Raw genomic sequence first — 18,389 nt, 5'->3', positions numbered from 1 at the left:
CTCATATTATAGATTGTGGTACGTGTGGTTGTGTGTCAGGATGGCAGAGTATTTCCTCCAACAATAGTTGCCTATTCTTAATGCTTGATTATTATTATGGTTGAAAGGTAATCCTTGCCAAATTCTGTAGATCACTGAGAACTATCATAATTTTCTAGAAATAGCCTATTGCATGTATACTGGTTCATTTAATAGTGAAGAAATATCTTCCTGAATGCGTATTTTGTAGGGCTGCAATCAATCAAAGAAATTCTTGGTCGACTGAAGCCCTCAAATTTTGACTAAAATTTGACTATTAGTCTTTTTCGTCGTCATTGTTGTCGATTTATATCTGGTGTATCTGGGGGACCAGGGTGGTCTGGGTGATTTTATGAAACCACAAAAAAAATACCCTCTTTTTAAACCAATCGATTAACAGCTAGTTATAGTCATAGTATTTGGTTTTACTGGATGAAGTGAGCCACGTGACTCTACACTAGGGCTGGGCGATATATCGAGATTTTAATATATATCGATATATTTTCAAACGTGATATGGTACGAGACAATATCGTTTATATCGATTATACTTTTTTTTTTTTTAATGATTTTGATATAGCTTATTTTGTGACAAATTGACTTGAATGTTTTATTTGAGATTTGCACAAGTGTTTTGTTATTTGCACAACTGTCAACCTCAGTGGAAAAGTCTGCTTGTTACTGTCTACATTGTATTAATTGCACAGTGTATTTGAATTTAATTGTTATGCAGGAAAGGGATATTTGTTTTATTTTATTCAAGAAGCATTTTTATTCTATATATGCAGGCAGTTTATTTTTATTTCATTTGTTTTATACATTTTGATATTGTGCACACCTCTGTTAATAAAGGAACCTGTGTGACATTTGGCACAAGGCTTTGTATTAAAACTGACTGTTTTTTTAAGGGTTTGCCTCAGAAAAAATGAAGCTAACAGAGATGCTAACAGAGATACTAACAGAGATGCTAACAGAGATGCTAACAGAGATGCTAACAGAGATGCTATGCTATAATGCTTTGGGGGAAACCCAGGGCTTGAAATTAGCAGTCGCCACTCGCCATTTGCGACCTAGATTTTGCTGTGGCGAGACATATTTTTGGCTGTCTTGCCACTTGGCGACCTAGAAAAATTATACCACTCCAATCCAGAGGGTGGCGGTAATGCTCATTTTCCTTGGTTGCCAAGCGCCGCTAACGGGTCAGAAGAAGAAAAGTAAACGAGGGAACATAACATAACCGGTAAAATATGCCGAAGTCCGGTATTTTATAATCTCTCCGGTCAAAATGTCCGGTGAAAATACTCACTGGGGCTGCGGGACTCCGCGGGAGTACCGCGGAGGGACACGCCGAGCCCCGGTGCCGGGAGGAAGCGGAGCTGCGGCGCTGACATCCACGTGTGCGTTGATGGTTCCGCGTCGTACCGACGCAGAGCCTACGGCGTAGGGTTCGCGGCGACGCGCACCCTACGCCAAACCCTACGCCGTAGGCTCTGCGTTGGTGTGACGCAGAACCATAATTCCGGCTTAAAAGTAAACAACATGCGCCCAAGTACCCGTGCATGACAGGTAGACACACACGGGGAGAAGAGACAATTTCTTTAATTTTTTTTTATTTTTTTTAAACTTTATCCTTATGAACGCAATTGTTATATACTTGTTGGTAGTCCAACTTTCCTTATTTTAATCAGAACACTTTCTTTTTTCCTCTTCGGCGTGGAGTAGTGGGTTTGGAGCGGCAGCCATCGGTTAGTTTTTTCTTTTTAGATCCGAGGCTTTGCGTAGATGGCGGCTTCCGCAACTTTCAGGCGCTTTTTCTGCGCAAGCAAGCTTTATAGATGAGGCCCCAGGATGGCATGGGTTGAACTGTCCTAGGTGGTTAAAACACAATAGTGGTGTCAGGAACTCTGAAATAATTGAACAGTAGTGAAATGTAATGTCAGTTAAAATATTTTCTTAATTAATTCCTCCAGCCTAAATTAATCTTTCAGTAACTTCTACGAAATGTAGTTCATCTCTTGTGGTCCTCCATTCTTAAAAATAACTTTTGAAGTCCTCTCCCAGTCATGTATTGTGACTGAATGTCGAAAAAGTAACCTAAAAAGTATATATATATTGCATTATTAAGTCATTTATTTCTAATGATAAGGTAACTATACAGGTTGTGATGCAAAATATATAACCTTTGATGAGAAATTCAGCCTCCGACTTGAAGTTGGTGTTTGGTTCACGATATATATCCAATCCCCTTCAAATCTGAAGAATTTACTGAATAGGACACAGTATAATCACACCCTAAATGTCATAAGAATATGAAAAATCACAACAAATCCTTCATCAAAAATGAAATTAATGGGAAAGAAATGAATAAAGATTTTGAGGGAGGTCAGTAATTTGATTTAACCAGTAGTATGAGTAATTACAGGTCATTAGATAAAAACACATTAGTAACTGTGTTGATCTGGAGACATAGCGTGCAGTGCCCCAGTGCAAACAAGCAGATGCAAACTTCCTGAGTTGGTGGAATTTGTTCCACGTGGGTATAACACCACCTGCAGCTGATCCTCTAATTCTGGGCCAGAATTACATATCAACTATCTAAAATGCTACTTTCTATTTCTGTGTTTGAACTCTGTTCGGCATCTCTTTCACGGGGCTGTTGGAAATAAAAACGATGTGTATTTGTTTCTGCACAGGATAAAATTCCAGTGGCACTGAGGTAACATTTCTATATCACTAGATGGTGTCTTGGAAATAATGCCAGCCCGATAATGGTAAATCCAGGGAGATGTCTGGGGATGGTGCCAGCTGGGGATCAGGCAGCGAATATGGAGACTTTTCCTGGAAAACTGGGGCATCCAGTTTCTCTTGCTAAAACTGCTCGCCTTGGTATTCAGACCATATGGCTTATGTGTTATATTAAAAGCTCCATAGGAAGAATATTGTTGTGGCCATTTATGTTGAATGTGTGTAAATCATACGTTCATATCAATTTAGTTTTTTCTCCATGCAGTTAGAATATACTTGAGCTGGTTTTGGCACCAAAATCTGTAAATAATATCTGTATTTAGAACAGTTTAATATTACTTTGGTAACTTTTAGACCCTCCCATTTATTTAAGTGGTTAAGAACACACCGGGGGGGGGGGCGTGATGGAGTTTCTTTTGTTTGTCAAATGTCCGCTGTGATGACAGGAGGATTTTGGAAAAAGATTTTTTGACTTATATGTCACGGCCTTCTCTGCTCCAAAACCAAAATAATCCAAAATTATTCAAAAAAAGGACATTTGTGGTAATAGGTGGTTTGTTTGATGAACGCACTTCTTTGAACTTGAAATATCAGATTAAGTTAAGTACTTTATACATGTTGCCACTAGGATTTCACACTATAATGTCTCCTTTCATCTGTATGCAGAGGATCTGCAAATATATCTGTTAGGTTCCTAAATCAACATACATAAATTAATAACTTAGGAAAGACACAAAGACTGTTAGAAATGATTTTTCAGGCCTTCTGCGCAGAAGGGAAACAAAGTCGGAGCCCTGCAGAGCAACATGGCTCTCTGGCTCTCGACGAAATGCTTGCTTGCTCCTTCTTTGCATCAGGTATTTATTGAAAAACTGACAGGAACGACCATATTTGGTAAACAGACTGTCAGTGTATAGATAATGGACAATGAACAGATGTTTGGGGGTAAAAAACACACATGTGACAGTTCAGTTAAAAAGCAACTAATCTGTGTTATGCAGAAACAAACAGACATCCTTAAAAAACACAAAGGGTCAAGGGGTCAACTAAAAACAGGACCTTTGTTGGAGGTTTTGAACAGATGGTTCAACTGACAATGGGGTAGTTGTCGGATAGTCGACACCCCTGACGGAACACAGGAAGTGCTGCCCTGTCCTCTGCTAACATGTGATAAGAATGTGAAAAACAGTCATCTCCCCAAGCTGACTTTATTCTGATTCCGATTCTGGTAGTTTTCATAAGGACAAACTTGTTCAGAAGTTTAATTAATCTCACACTATCTACCAGTTCTGCCATCATCGAGTGCACTAGGATCCATTCACAGATGCTTAGAGGACATTAAACTTTGGCTGTCTCACAATTTCCTCTGGTTAAACGAGAGTAAAACAGTTTTTTACTCCGACTAAACCCTCCAGTAGTACATTATCTCCTGTTGTCTCAGATCTTGGTCCGCAGGCCACTCACCTTAACCATGTGGTCAAAAATCTCGGCTTGACATTTGACAGCACTTTAAAATTTGATAAACAGATCGTCTCGGTAGTCAGAGCCGACTTCTCGCTAAAGTCAAGCCTTTTTTAAGCCGTAGTGACCTTGAGAAGGTCATTCATGCTTTTATCAGCTCTCGCCTTGACTGCTGTAATGCTCTTGGCTTTGGAGTCAACCAAACATTACAGAACGCTGCTGCTCGTCTGTTAACTAACACCCGTAAACATGACCACGTCACACCTGTGCTGAATTCTCTGCACTGGTTCCCAGTGCAGTTTAAATCCATCTTAAACTTTTATTATTTGCTTTTGGTGCTCTTAATGGCCTTTCCCTGTCTTATCTAAGTGAGATTTTAAGTCGACCTAGCAGAGCTTTACGCTCCGCTGGCCCACATCTGTTAGAGATACCACGGACTAGATCATGGTTTGGGGGGACTGTTCCTTTGCAGTCGCTGGCCCAAGACTACCACCGGAGTTACTCTCAGCAGTCTCAGTTGAAGTCTAAACTGAAGACCTTTCTATTTAGGATGGCATTTGGCACCTAATAGTCACTTTTAGGGGTGTAACGATACACTAATCTCACGTTACGGTACGATACACGATATTGAGGTCACGATACGATTCGATATTATAGAAGTATTTTTTTAACAACCTTGCATGAGGAACATATGACTGGAAAAAAATGTCTTTTATTTGAAAGACACAAAATACAAAACAATGCTGTGCATTTGCCCTATTGTTACAGTTTGTAATGCTTTATAACTGTTTAAGTTTTAAAGAGAAAGCCAGGCCAACCATTTTCCACAAACTGAACTAAAAGTAAATGTCAGGTTTGCATTATGATCTTCAGTTTCATACAAGTACAAATATTTAGCCACAAACTGAATAGTTTCTCTCATGTATGATTTGACTTTTTTCTTTTCCAGAAATTTAACAACTAAAATTAAATAAATAAATAAAAGTAAATAAATACATACAATTTTACATCATAAAAAAGATTAATTCATGCTCACCTTATAAGTGTAAAAGGAGATTTATTTTTGTTAAGAAGGTTATTTTGGTAATTCAGGGTTCATTATTTTATAAATATATTCTTTATATTGTGATGTAAATCAGGGACTATAATGACACAAGTCAGTTTATCTGTAGTGATTAGTCTGTTTTATATTGGGCGGAGTGATACGCCACAGTACGGCACTAGCTGCTGTGTTGATGTTCTAAAATCCTACACTGTTGAGCGGACAGTTGTCCCGTGTTTATCCTACTCACGACCCGAAAAAGGTTTAATTTAATAAGGTAAAGCTTAACTCTACACCAGCCTTACATAAGTAAAAGTTCAGAGCTCAAAACGGGACCGGAAAACGGGACTAGTTTCTTCTGAGTGGAGCAAGATTTTGGTCTGCGCGGTCGTGGTCGGATGTGCGTTACTACTCAACACAATAGATTAATATTAATAACCCAATATTGCGATACACTTTGTCACCTCCACGACACGTATTGTGACGTTTTTGTATCGCGAAATTTCGTGGCACGATATATTGTTAAACCTCCAGTCACTTTTAAGGTCATTTTTAAGGTTATTTTTAATAGATACTTTTTATTCCATCACAATTTGTAGTTTACCTTATTTGTGGTTTATATAGAGGCTGGTGGAGTAAATTGAGTGTGGTATTAATTAATTATGCTCGTTATGGTTTCCATTCCTGTCTGAATTATGCAGAACCACACATGCATATACGCACATTTATCCAGGGTTTTGACGGATGATCATCAGTCCACCTAATTCCATGCCTGTAACTCACCTGTGCCTGCACCTGCTCAGTAAACTATCTAAATTGAATTACTCTCCTGTGATTGTGTCCTAACCGACACCCTGGGGGCCGATGTAGCTAAGACTATAAGAACCAACGCTATACAGTCCACCACTAGTCTGTCCAACAGTCTCACGGATTATCAGAACGCTGTACAGTACATGAAGCAACATCTCAGTACCTCTCTAGTATTATTTCTGGCAGCAATCATTGTCCAAAGGTGTTATTTGATGCACTGAACACACTTGTTAACCCATGCACTTCTGCTGTGACTGATGTATCAACAGCCACCTGTGAGAATTTTTTGCCTTATTTTATTAACAAAGTGGATTCTGTCAGAAAGGTCACCGGTGAGAGTGTTGTTATGAGCACAGATACGGATTTGCTTGTCGCCCTAGCTCGGGGGTCGGCAACCCGCGGCTCTAGAGCCGCATGTGGCTCTTTAACGCCGTCCTAGTGGCTCCTGGAGCTTTTTCAAAAAAGTTTGACCTTTTTTTTTCCTTTTTTTCCTTTTTCCTTTCCTTTTTAATCTCGACATTCTGACTCTTTTCACGAAATTCTGACTTTTTTCTCGAAATTTGGACTTTTTTCTCAACATTTTGACTTTTTTCTCAACATTTCGACTTTTTTCTCAAGATTGTATCTCAACATTAATCTTGACATTTTGACTTTTTTCTCGACATTTCGACTTTTTTCTCAACATTTCGACTTTTTTCTCAACATTTCGACTTTTTTCTCAACATTTCAACTTTTTTCTCGAAGTGCAGAATGAAAAAAAATCTCCCCCCAGTTATAACTAATATAAACACATCCAGCATGTGTTACCTTCATTCTAAGGCTTATACGAGACTTTTCATTTTTTGCGGCTCCAGACATATTTGTTTTTTGTGTTTTTAGTCCAATATGGCTCTTTCAACATTTTGGGTTGCCGACCTCTTGCCCTAGCTAATTCTGCTGTGCTTGACCAGTTTGAACTAGTTTCCCTCTCTTCTCTTTGTGTGGTAGTGAAATCTGTTAAACACACAAATTGACTATTGGATATTGTTCCTGACAAACTGCTGAAAATGTTTTTTAATACTGTGGGGCCCGGTCTCCTGGTTTTATTAACTCCTGCCTTAGATTAGGTAATGTCCCAGCTGCCTTTAAACATGCTGTAGTCAGGCCCCGTCTTAAAAAGCCTAATCTTGACCCTGCAGTGTTATCAAATTTTAGACCTGCTTCCAATCTTTCTAAGCTTTTAGAAAAAGTTGTTTTTATACAATTACAGTCATTTCTTGAGGATAATTCTGTTTTTGAGAAGTTCTACTCTGGGTTTAGGACTTGGCACAGCACAGAGTCTGCACTGTTGAAGGTCTGTGAATGCCAAGTGTCCTGTTGTCTTAGTCCTGCTTGATCTGACAGCAGCCTCGACACAGTGGACCATGCGGTCCTCCTTTCTCGTTTAAACGATTATGTTGGTATCCACGGCACGGCATTGAAATGGTTACGTCATACTTATCTCTTATACCATACCTTCTCTGTCCTCCCCTGTCCTCTTCCAGTGCAGCTCTCTCATACGGAATCCCACAAGGATCTATTCTCAGCCCTATCCTCTTCTCATTGTACATATTAGGGCTGGGCGATATATCGAGATTTTAATATATATCAATATATTTTCAAACGTGATATGGTACAAGACAATATCGTCAATATTGATTATTAAAAAAAAAAAAAAATATATATATATATATATATATTTTTTTTTTTTATGATTTTGATATAGCTTATTTTGTGACAAATTGACTTGAATGTTTTATTTGAGATTTGCACAAATGTTTTGTTATTTGCACAACTGTCAACCTCAGTGGAAAAGTCCGCCTGTTACTGTCTACATTGTATTAATTGTACAGTGTATTTTAAATTAATTGTTATGCAGGAAAGGGATATTTGTTTTATTTTATTCAAGAAGCATTTTTATTCTATATATGCAGGGAGTTTATTTTTATTTCATTTGTTTTATACATTTTGATATTGTGCAGACCTCTGTTAATAAATCACTTTCACTTGTACTTGTACCTGGTTTTACCAGGTTTTACCTGGATGAGCTGCTCTGAGCAGCAGGGGCCCCTTAGAGCACCTTTATATTAAATTGTAGGTGCAGGGACTGCAATGTTTCATCCTCTCCTCCTTTACTTTGCATCACTTTCACTTACTTTTAGAAATATGACGTCATATAGTCTTGTTTGACTTGGTTTCGATGATAGTGGTTGGTTTCATGTGGCCACATTTAAGCAACACTAGGTGACGTTTCTCAGTTCTGGAAGAGAAAAGCCTGAATTATGGTTCCCCGTTAAATCGACGGCGTAGGGTACGCGGCGACGCGCACTTACACCATAGGCTCTGCGTTGGTGTAACGCGGAACCATAAATCAGTCTAAAGGCTCGGCTGCGCGTGTCACGCTGAGTGGCTCCTCGGCTCTCCGGAGTGTCCCGTCTTTACTAAACCGGTTAGCTTTGAAAAGAGTCCGTCGCGCGTAGCAACTGCGCAGATGAGCTCACGGCGCAAACAGGCGAGTTTGGGAAAGTTAAAGTTAAGTTAAAGCGGGGTGGAAGTGACCCGCGGTCCCGGACCGCAGCGCCGACACCTGCAGCTGGTCGGGGGCCAATGATAATGCACACACGACAGCACGTGACTGACATGTGTAACAGGGTGTGCTTGTTTTATGTCTCAGAGAAGGAGAGACGAGATGAGAGAGCGAGAAAAGCCTGTAATTTAACGCCCGCGGCTAAAAGCAAATGTATATTCGAATATTCACGATAGAGTCATTTTGTACATCGCACAGAGTAGAAGCCGAGATAAATCGACTATACTCGATATATCGCCCAGCCCTACTGGAGCCTATCCTAGCTATTTTCTTTTCAACGGCAGGGGTTCACTCTGGACAGGTCGCCAGTCCGTTGCAGACAAGCAACCACACAAACCCACATTAGCTCCAATGGGCCATTTAAATCAATGCAATCTATGACTGTCTGACATTTTCTAATAGTTGTTATTTTTGCCTGCAGGGGAGGAAGCACTGACTATGTTCCTGGCCAAAAACAAGCTGGATAGGAAGCTTGCCAACACTACTCAGAATGTGGAGGCCCTTCATCAGTTGGCCTCATCCTACTTCATTGACCGTGACGGCACAATGAGGAAGCTGCATGAGATCCAGATTTCCACCAACGCCATAAAGGTCGGTGTATTTTGAGCACACATAGACGAGCACATATTTCTATGCACCCATCAATACATTTGCGGTGAACAGAACAGGATTGATCGTTGGATACATCTAGACAGTAGAGAGAATTTGAGGAAGGAGACTTTGGCTTCACATCACATCAGCAGTGATTTCTGGTTTCCAAGATTTTCTACACGTAACATTTCTCCTTAAGCTTTTTTGGGTATTTCGCTTCCTGCAACTTTTGCTAAAAATAAGTAGCCGATAATATAATCTGTCACCTTTCTTTCACCTCCACCAATAACAGATGGTGCATAAATTAAGCTGAAAAACAAACATATTTCTATGTACAGTTGTAAGAAAGAACTGCACAAACAATGTAGTTGTTATACATAAATCTGCCGTCTGAAATACTTTACTATATTATTACAGCAAATGTGAGGAGAATTGGCTCATAGATGAAGGTCAAGACTGCAAACAGAGCAAATTAATTACATAAACAGCACATAAACACTATTGTAATATCACTTTTAAGGATAAAGTCAAAAAAGAGTAATCACATAAACACACCACATGCAAAATATACCATTATACCTTCTAATATAGAGACTGTTCTCTTCTTTTCTTCTCAATATAAATACTTTACCAGCAACAACAGGCCAGACGCTCATAAGCCAGTTTTCTCATCATTGTATGAAGCTTTTTTGTTTTTTTTACATATATATGAGGGGGATCGGAGCAAGGGCTGGGGGCGAGATCGAAAAGGAAACAGGAAGTGAACATATCTGCCAACATGCATTGGGAGTCTCTTTCATGGACCTGGATTTTAAGTACTTGCAGCGTTCCTGCATCTGTGCTCAGCTGTGTATTTGTACGGTTCTGTAGTTCATGTTTACGTGGGTTATATGTTATGTTATGTTATGAATCTTTATTTCGGCTTGTACACACTTTTTGCAGAACAAGATGAAAAGGAAAGAAAAAAAACAACATTTCTTTTTCCGAAAAGGTGCAGCTGAAGCCTTAGTTTATAGTGCCGACCCTTTTTTCTTATGATCAGCAGAAATATGAGACATTAACTTTTACTCGGTGGAAACAAACAATACATAAAGAAGACAAAAATAAGTAAGACAAAATATAAAATTGACGTTTCACATTCTAGAATGTTTTTGATAGTATACTTTATAATTATAGTGTTTTATATTTATTTACAGTATTTTCTTTAAACAATTTCTTAAACTTGAGGATAGACCGACACATTTTTAGGTTGTTATTACAACTATTCCAAATTTCTCTAGCCTTAACTGATGTACATCTCTTTTTAATATTAGTTCTTTCTGTCGTCGTCTCAAACATGAGTTTCCCACTCAGGTCATAGCGGTTTCTTTTATTTGGAACAAATCCTGAATGTAGTTTGGAAGCAGTTTCTGCTGGGCTTTAAAGGCAAATAAAACAGTTTTTTGCTCTACTATATCATGGGATTTTAAGGTATTATATTTAATAAAAAGATTATTTGTTGGTTTATAATAGTCAGATCTATTAATTATCCTTAACGCTCTAACGCTCTTTTCTGTATCAATATTATAATATTGAATGTATCTAGGGCTGAAGATGGTGCGTGATTGGATGAGCAAGGAAAACGGGGTGGGGCAACACCCTGGAGTGACAGGAGCCTGTGTGCCGGGGGGTTTTGGCTGGAGGAGGTGTGGCTTGTGAATGAGCGAGAGTGGCTGGATGTCTTTGGGTTCTTCTTAATAAAGAAGCTGCCGCTTGTATCTTCTCGGCCCATCCTTTCTACACGTCTGTCTGGACGTTACGTGCCAAAGAGGTGAAAGACCAGCAGCTTAGGGCTGGGCGATATGGACCAAAAGTCATATCTGGATATTTTCTAGCTGAATGGCGATACTCGATATATATTTATATTTTTTCTGTGACATAATTGGGGTTTCCCCCAAAGCATTATAGCATAGCATCTCTGTTAGCTTCATTTTTTCTGAGGCAAACCATTAAAAAAACAGTCAGTTTTAATACAAAGCCTCGTGCCAAATGTCACACAGGTTCCTTTATTAACAGAGGTCTGCACAATATCAACATGTATAAAACAAATGAAATAAAAATAAACTGCCTGCATATATTTTATATTTTTATTATATTTATTATATTTTTTATTATATTATATTGTATACATTTTATTTTTGGAATATAGGATGTGGGTTAAGAAAAGAACAAGAAAAAGAAAGACGACTGAGAGTGTGACGATAAATGCTGAAGCGGCAGAATCCATCAACTAACCATTTCATTGTTTTTCAGTAAAGCTTGATTTAAAACAATTAACATCAACTTAATAGACATTTCTAAACATAAGCGTTTCCAAACGTAACATTCTGGAGTGAAGCGAAAGTTTGGAGGCTGTTCTGAATAAACCCTTCACTTGGAATCGGCTGAAAAATGATAATTATGTGAGTTTTAAGGAGCCGGCCTCAGAAAATAAATGAAAGCCTTTCAACCTAATGAAAGCAGATATGCCTGGGCTTGAAGGTTATCATTCAACCCTCCTCTACACACACACACACACACACACACACACACACACACACACACACACACACACACACACACACACACACACACACACACACACCCATTCACTGTATATAATTATATGTTCCTACATGTATGGCGTTGGTGTACTGCAATATTGTTTCTGCTCATTTAAGCAGCTGCTTAAATTTCCTCATTACAGATAAATACATACAATCAAATCTGTCAATCAATGAGTAACAAAAAGTGAGTGGAAACTCTGTGATCCTCATGCCTTCAACTACTTGTTCTCTCCATCATCTGGAGGCGGATTTGTCTCAGGAATCTGGGCTGTGAAATAACTGTAAAATATAAATAACATCAAGCTAAATCAAATAGGCCAGACTTTGGGAAAATCCCTCCCTTGTTACCATGTTTCAGTAATTAATCCTTGGTGTCTTTTCTTCTGTATACATTTGGATTAATGTGGGTTTTAACTCATCATTAACTCTCAATGCAGATTATCATTATAATCATTATTATTAATAATAACAATAATAATTTGTATTAATGATATTCATCAATGTTGGCATTAAAGGAGCTTAAGGCTCCTTTTAAGAAATGAGACTCTCTAGCGCCACCCTTCACCACGACGGCCGTCGGGGGTACTGCAGCCAACAGTGAAGCCGGCACGGGAGAACGGGGAGAACGCGCATGCAGCGTCATGTGACGTCACATCCGCAGGACAGCACGGGAAATTCGGGACCGAATTGCAGCACGTTTTGCAGCACACAGCCTGTTCAAGGCAACGGAGAGATACACTAGAGCAGTGGTCCTCAACCTTTTTTCAGTGATGTACCCCCTGTGAAATATTTTTTCAGCCAAGTACCCCCTAACCAGCGCAAAGCACTTTTGGTTGTAAAAAAAAGACCTAAAACAGAGCACTGTGCCATCAGTAACTGATTTATTAAACGTAAAAATATTGCTGCTATGCTTCAACCACGACTCCATCGTTGGTCCAAGTGATTGACAGGTGAAGCCAGGTGATTGACAGGTTAGGTGGAACCATCCTGGTGTGGGGGATACTCTCAGGTTTTAGGATAATAAGTTGAATAGCCTACTCCTGAAGATAACATTCATTTTATGTATTTAAACTTATATTTTCCTCAATTATTTATGAAATATTTATTTTTAAAGGATTTTTGCATGGATGCTACTTTTTAAATATATGTATATTTTAAAATCTCACGTACCCCCTGTAGTGCCTTCACGTACCCCCAGGGGTACGCATACCCCCATTTGAGAACCACTGGATCAGAGGGCTCATTCTTTTTGGTTTGGAACTAGTGATGCACCAATTGTTCGGTAACCGAAATTGTTCGGCCGAAAATGGCAAAAAAAAACACTTTCAGTGTTCGGTGGAATAAGTGGGAAAAAAAACGAATAATTAATAACGGCGTTGTAATATAAGGAAATAGACTGGCCGCTCCGTAACTGTTGCACCACAAACATAACTCGTTGGCCAACAAAAAACTAACCACATAAGAATTTAACTAACATTCACCAGCAGGTGGAACCAAAACAACATAAATCAATCTATTACAGGTGCGTTTAGATGACGAAATCAAACGTGGAAGAGCGTGAAGTGAAGTGGTGCAAACATGTCAGCAGTGTGGAAGTATTTTAGAGTGGCAGAGAATAATACAAGAATGGCTGTTTGCAATGAATGTTCTGCTCAAATATCTAGAGGGGGCACATCTGCAAAGTCTTTCAGCTACAAGTTTGATTTATCATTTGAAATGATAAAAAACCCTGAGCGCTTTAATGCATTTTTATTGTTTTAAGGCCTATGTTACAATGTTCAGTCAGTTAAGCCTAACGTAAGCTCAAAGATGGCCAAAAAATGTATTTTGCTAATTTATTTATTTTAAGTTATTGTTCTTTGCTGGTATAATGTCTGCTGGACTATTTAAGAAATGCTGGGAAATTAAAAAAATGTTCAGTTTTTTATGTTATTTTGTAAAAGAATTTTTTCTTTTAAAAGCATGCCTAAATCAAATTTATTTGATTTATGCAATGGTGAAAAAATTGGCAAAATAAATGAAAAACTGCGAAGAACCATGTTCGGTATTGTTCGGTATTCGGACAAGTGTTTATTATTATTTTCGGTTTCGGTTTCGGCCACAAATTTTCATTTTGGTGCATCACTAGTTTGGAACACTTCATCTGACATTACTAGAAAACTTAAAACGTATATGCATTTTTTTCATAAATCCTGCCTCAAGCTCCTTTAATAGCTATGGACACATGGAGGGGTAGTTATTTTTTCTTTCCAAAGGAATGACAGAAATGGAAAGGCTCCGTGTTTGTTCACTGGTCTCAGCAATCATCAGTCACTCACATAGATTTAATTATGCACATCGGTTTTATTAGAATAGACTTCTACTCCGTGACAGCCTCAAGTGGAAAATCATGTAACTGCAGTTTTTGGCACTTTTACAATGTACTTTGATGTAGTTCACTTTATTTGTAGATTGTCCATTCACAACAAAGGTCACCTCCATGCACTTTACACAGAATTATATTCCAGTTTTGTTCGATTTTAGTCCTGGTCAATGACATTCACTTAATCTACTTTATTCCGACAGAGTCTAGATACGAAATTCATATAATTCCAACTCATAGAAACAGCCTGGGAAATGCATTGACCCTCCAATCCTCCTTCCTGAGGAAGCACTAGGCGACAACGGAGGAGAAAAACCCAACACATCATGTTTATATGTGAATGAGTTCCACAGCAAAAAACCCTCAGTGCTCGGCGTTATGATTTATCATTATTAGTCTGTTTGTGCGGTTGCACAGAAACGGTGCCAGGACAACATCTGTCGTCTGCGGTGACCTTGTTCATATGCATCATGTTTTCATGGCAATACATGGATCAAAATTACAAACAGACACGCGCAATTAATTGTTAAACAAACAGAACAAATGAACTGCTTGAATTACACACGAATGTGAACGACTGCTTTTGATACGCTATGATGATGTTAGTTTGGATAAGTTGATTTTCAGCATGGACACCAGGGTTTTTGTTCAGTATTTCTCTTCATTTCATGTTTGACCTAGTAACAATAATATGTTGAGGTGCTTTTTTATTATAAGGAAATCACAACTGTGCTTTGGGTAAAATAATATATGACCTTTTTCCAGGGCCGCCGCAAGTGGTGTGCGAACCGTGCGACCGCACGGGGCCTCGCGCTATGGGCCGGTGTTTTTTTTTCAATTTTTTTTTTCCTTTATAAATATTAGTCACGTTCCATTACAGACCTAAATGTGTACTAGTCTGTGCATATCAATAAATATATGTGCAATGATGCGCGTGTCTGTTGTTCAATACAACTGATCAGACCAAGCGCAGACACAAGCTGCTCTGATCCAGACGGTGGAGTTGGAACAAACTGTCACACAATGTCGAGAGAACGAGACAGATTCAGGAAATTTCCATCAGGGGATGAAAAAAGAAAAAAATAATGAAAATGGAAGAGTTTAATGCCTCTCTGAAAGGCTCGTTTGATAAATTTGTTACAAAAATCACCGATCCGATCGGGCCTTAAGCAGCCTAAGCCCCGCGTCGCGGAAAGCCAGATGATGATGATGAGGCAGGGGAAGGTATCCAGTATTTTGCTAATTGGAGAGTTAAAATTGCGCATATAGACACCCGATCCGACCCGAAAAACCCAAGGGCCCCCCCCGGCCATTTCGCACAGGGCCTCGCAAATCTCCCAGACGGCTCTGCTTTTTTCTATAAGTAGGGATAGGAATCGAGAATCGGTTCTTGTTCAGAACCAGTTCCCAGTGTTTCAATTCCTTGGAATCGTTTGGAAATTTTGCAAACGATTCCCTTTTCGATTCCAGCGGGCACAAACGACGTCATCAGACACGTTGCATTAGTCAGCAGTCAATAGTAAACATGGCACCCAAGTGATCAAACGCTCAACAGTGCGGTAACATTTCAGTTAAAGACGACAACAAGACAACTTGCAATACTTGCCAAGTCAATATTTCATCAAAGAAACGAAATACTACCAACATGCAAAAACATTTGTGTACGCAGCAGCAATAACAATCAATGAATGTCACGTTTTCGATCCACTCCGGACCAACGTCAGGCCAACACAGTCAAAGTTCAGGGGGCTGTCCTCGGGGCCTGGCAGACCGGCCAAACGGGTCGGGGTGCCATCCTCGGGACTGAGCGGACGGGTCAGAGGGGCCGGCTTCGGGGGACTAAGAATCTGAGGGGGTAGTGCTGGGCGGTATGACCAAAAATTTATATCACGGTATTTTTCAAAATTATATCGGTTTCACGGTATATCACGGTATTTTTTTTTCATGCACAACTGGGTGTTAACCACATTTTCTAATGATTTGGAAAGGAATTGCTGCTGTAAATTGGCTTAGAATGGCCTATTTTACTGTCATGAAGAGGATGCATAAATCAAATAAATTTGTTTAGGCATGCTTTTCAAAGAAAAAAATATTTTACAAAATTGCAAGGTAGAAAATATTTATTGAACATAAAAAACTGAAAAATTTTTAATTTCCCAGCATTATGTTGTTTTGGTTCCACGTCCTGAATTTAACATTTTTTAATTTCACAGTGCCGCACTGGGACGACATCTTGGCACGTCCAATAAGAGAGATGGTGGTGGACGTTGCACCGACTCCTCTCCTTGTGCCGCGGTAGCACATACATATGAATGGCGTTGTATCGGTTGCTGTGGGGATTATGTTCTCACTACAAATAAAAAAAATAAACTGTTTCAGGTCTCGAATGGAATCGGGCCGAGACCACCTCTCCTAGGAAATCTCGGCTCGCTTGTTTTGTGCCGTTTCAGAGCGCGATTGCTGTGTTCACATGTACCAAAACGTTCCGATCTTTAGGGGGAAACGCTCCCTGTTCCGGAACAACTGCTTGAAACGGGACAGGTGTGAAAGCACCCTAAGACAGCAATGTAGTTAAGTAGTTGAGCATATTTCTTTCTTCTTCCTTTTAAAAGAGCATTGGGTTGCCAGAAACCCATTGAGGCCCCAGTGAAATGTTTTATTTATATGAAGAAGTAGAAAACCTCCATCCAATTGCTAAGCTACAGGTGGCAATGTGTTATCTACCCACAACTGACCTCTGAGGGAGTGAGCTGGTGTGAATTTCAGGCCCGTCTGATCATAATTATGCAGACGCTTCTACTCTTTGTATTTAATCACAGAATTCTTTGCAGAAAATACATTTTTTGCACAAGTGAAAACAAGCTGCACCGTGGAGATAATGCAATCCCACCCAGTCATTTTTATCCTGTAACAGAGCATCACCTTTTTGGAGATACCTATTAAAATCTAAATTATAATACTCAACAGTAACCTCAGTCTGAGTAATTATTTTCTGGTTGCAGAAACCTCACTTGATATGCGTTTTATTTGTGTGAATTTCATTTGCATAAATGCGGTACAAAAACAAACATTTGCTCATATGAATTAATCAGTATTTTTGGCACGGGTTAAAAGTAGTAACATCTTACAAATGGCAAGAGGATGCTATTGTTCACATGTTAAAAGTGATATATTTTGTGACGAATGTGACGGCGATGCTAGTCATTTTAAGTCTGAACTGAGTTATGTTATCATGAATATAAATCCTGAGCTGTGTGTAGGCTGTTTTAAAAGTTTGACTTTGTATTTGTTTAAATGCCTGCAGCCATATACAGGCACTCTAATCAAACAGCGGGCTTTTGCAGAGCAGATCGACAGGGGTGCAGGCATCCTGGAGGCATATTGGACACAAACAAACCGCAGAGATCCATGAAAACTAGTTTGAACGGATCTCTCCTCTGTACATCGCCAAACATCCCCAGGACTGACTGCTTGTTCCTGCCAGTTCACTTTCCATGTGCTCGTCCCGGGGAGCGATCTCTCCCAGCGTGATGTGTTTTATTCCAGCAGACCTAAGAAAAATACATCAAAATGGGAGGATAATGACAAAGAAATGCTGACATTTATCAGAACGCTAGGGATGGGCGGTATGGACTAAAATATGTATCACGATAATTTCTGGCATTTATCTCGATAACGATAAAAATGACGATAAAAAAATACCAATTCAACTCCACCTTTTTAACTATAAATCTATTACATCTATTACATGTAAAATCTATTACATCTGCCATGTTTGTTACACAAAAAACTCATCAACCGGAATTTATCCTTCTTTCTTTCTTTCTTTCTTTCTTTCTTTCTTTCTTTCTTTCTTTCTTTCTTTCTTTCTTTCTTTCTTTCTTTCTTTCTTTCTTTCTTTCTTTCTTTCTTTCTTTCTTTCTTTCTTTCTTTCTTTCAGGCTCATTTCTTTATTTCTTTGTTTTTTTCTTTCTTTCTTTCTTTCTTTCTTTCAGGCTCATTTCTTTCTTTCTTTCTTTCTTTCTTTCAGGCTCATTTCTTTCTTTCTTTCTTTCTTTCTTTCTTTCTGGCTCATTTCTTTCTTTCTTTCTTTCTTTCAGGCTCATTTCTTTCTTTCTTTCTTTTTTTCTTTCTGGCTCATTTCTTTCTTTCTTTTTTTCTTTCTTTCTTT

General features: G+C 38.9%; 1 protein-coding gene across 1 annotated transcript in view; it reads left to right on the top strand.

Moving 5' to 3' along the window:
* brinp1 (bone morphogenetic protein/retinoic acid inducible neural-specific 1) overlaps positions 1–18,389 on the top strand; it is a 296,156-nt gene that overhangs the window by 195,452 nt on the left and 82,315 nt on the right. Inside the window, exon 4 of the mRNA XM_061733573.1 lies at positions 9,102–9,271. Within this exon, the coding sequence (XP_061589557.1) occupies positions 9,102–9,271 (170 nt within the window). The remainder of the gene's footprint in view (positions 1–9,101; positions 9,272–18,389) is intronic.

The sequence above is a fragment of the Cololabis saira genome, chromosome 11 (assembly GCF_033807715.1).
Source record: "Cololabis saira isolate AMF1-May2022 chromosome 11, fColSai1.1, whole genome shotgun sequence".
NCBI classification, from domain to species: Eukaryota; Metazoa; Chordata; class Actinopteri; order Beloniformes; family Belonidae; genus Cololabis; species Cololabis saira.
Note: the sequence above shows the minus strand (reverse complement) of the source record. Positions and strands in the feature narration are given on the sequence as shown.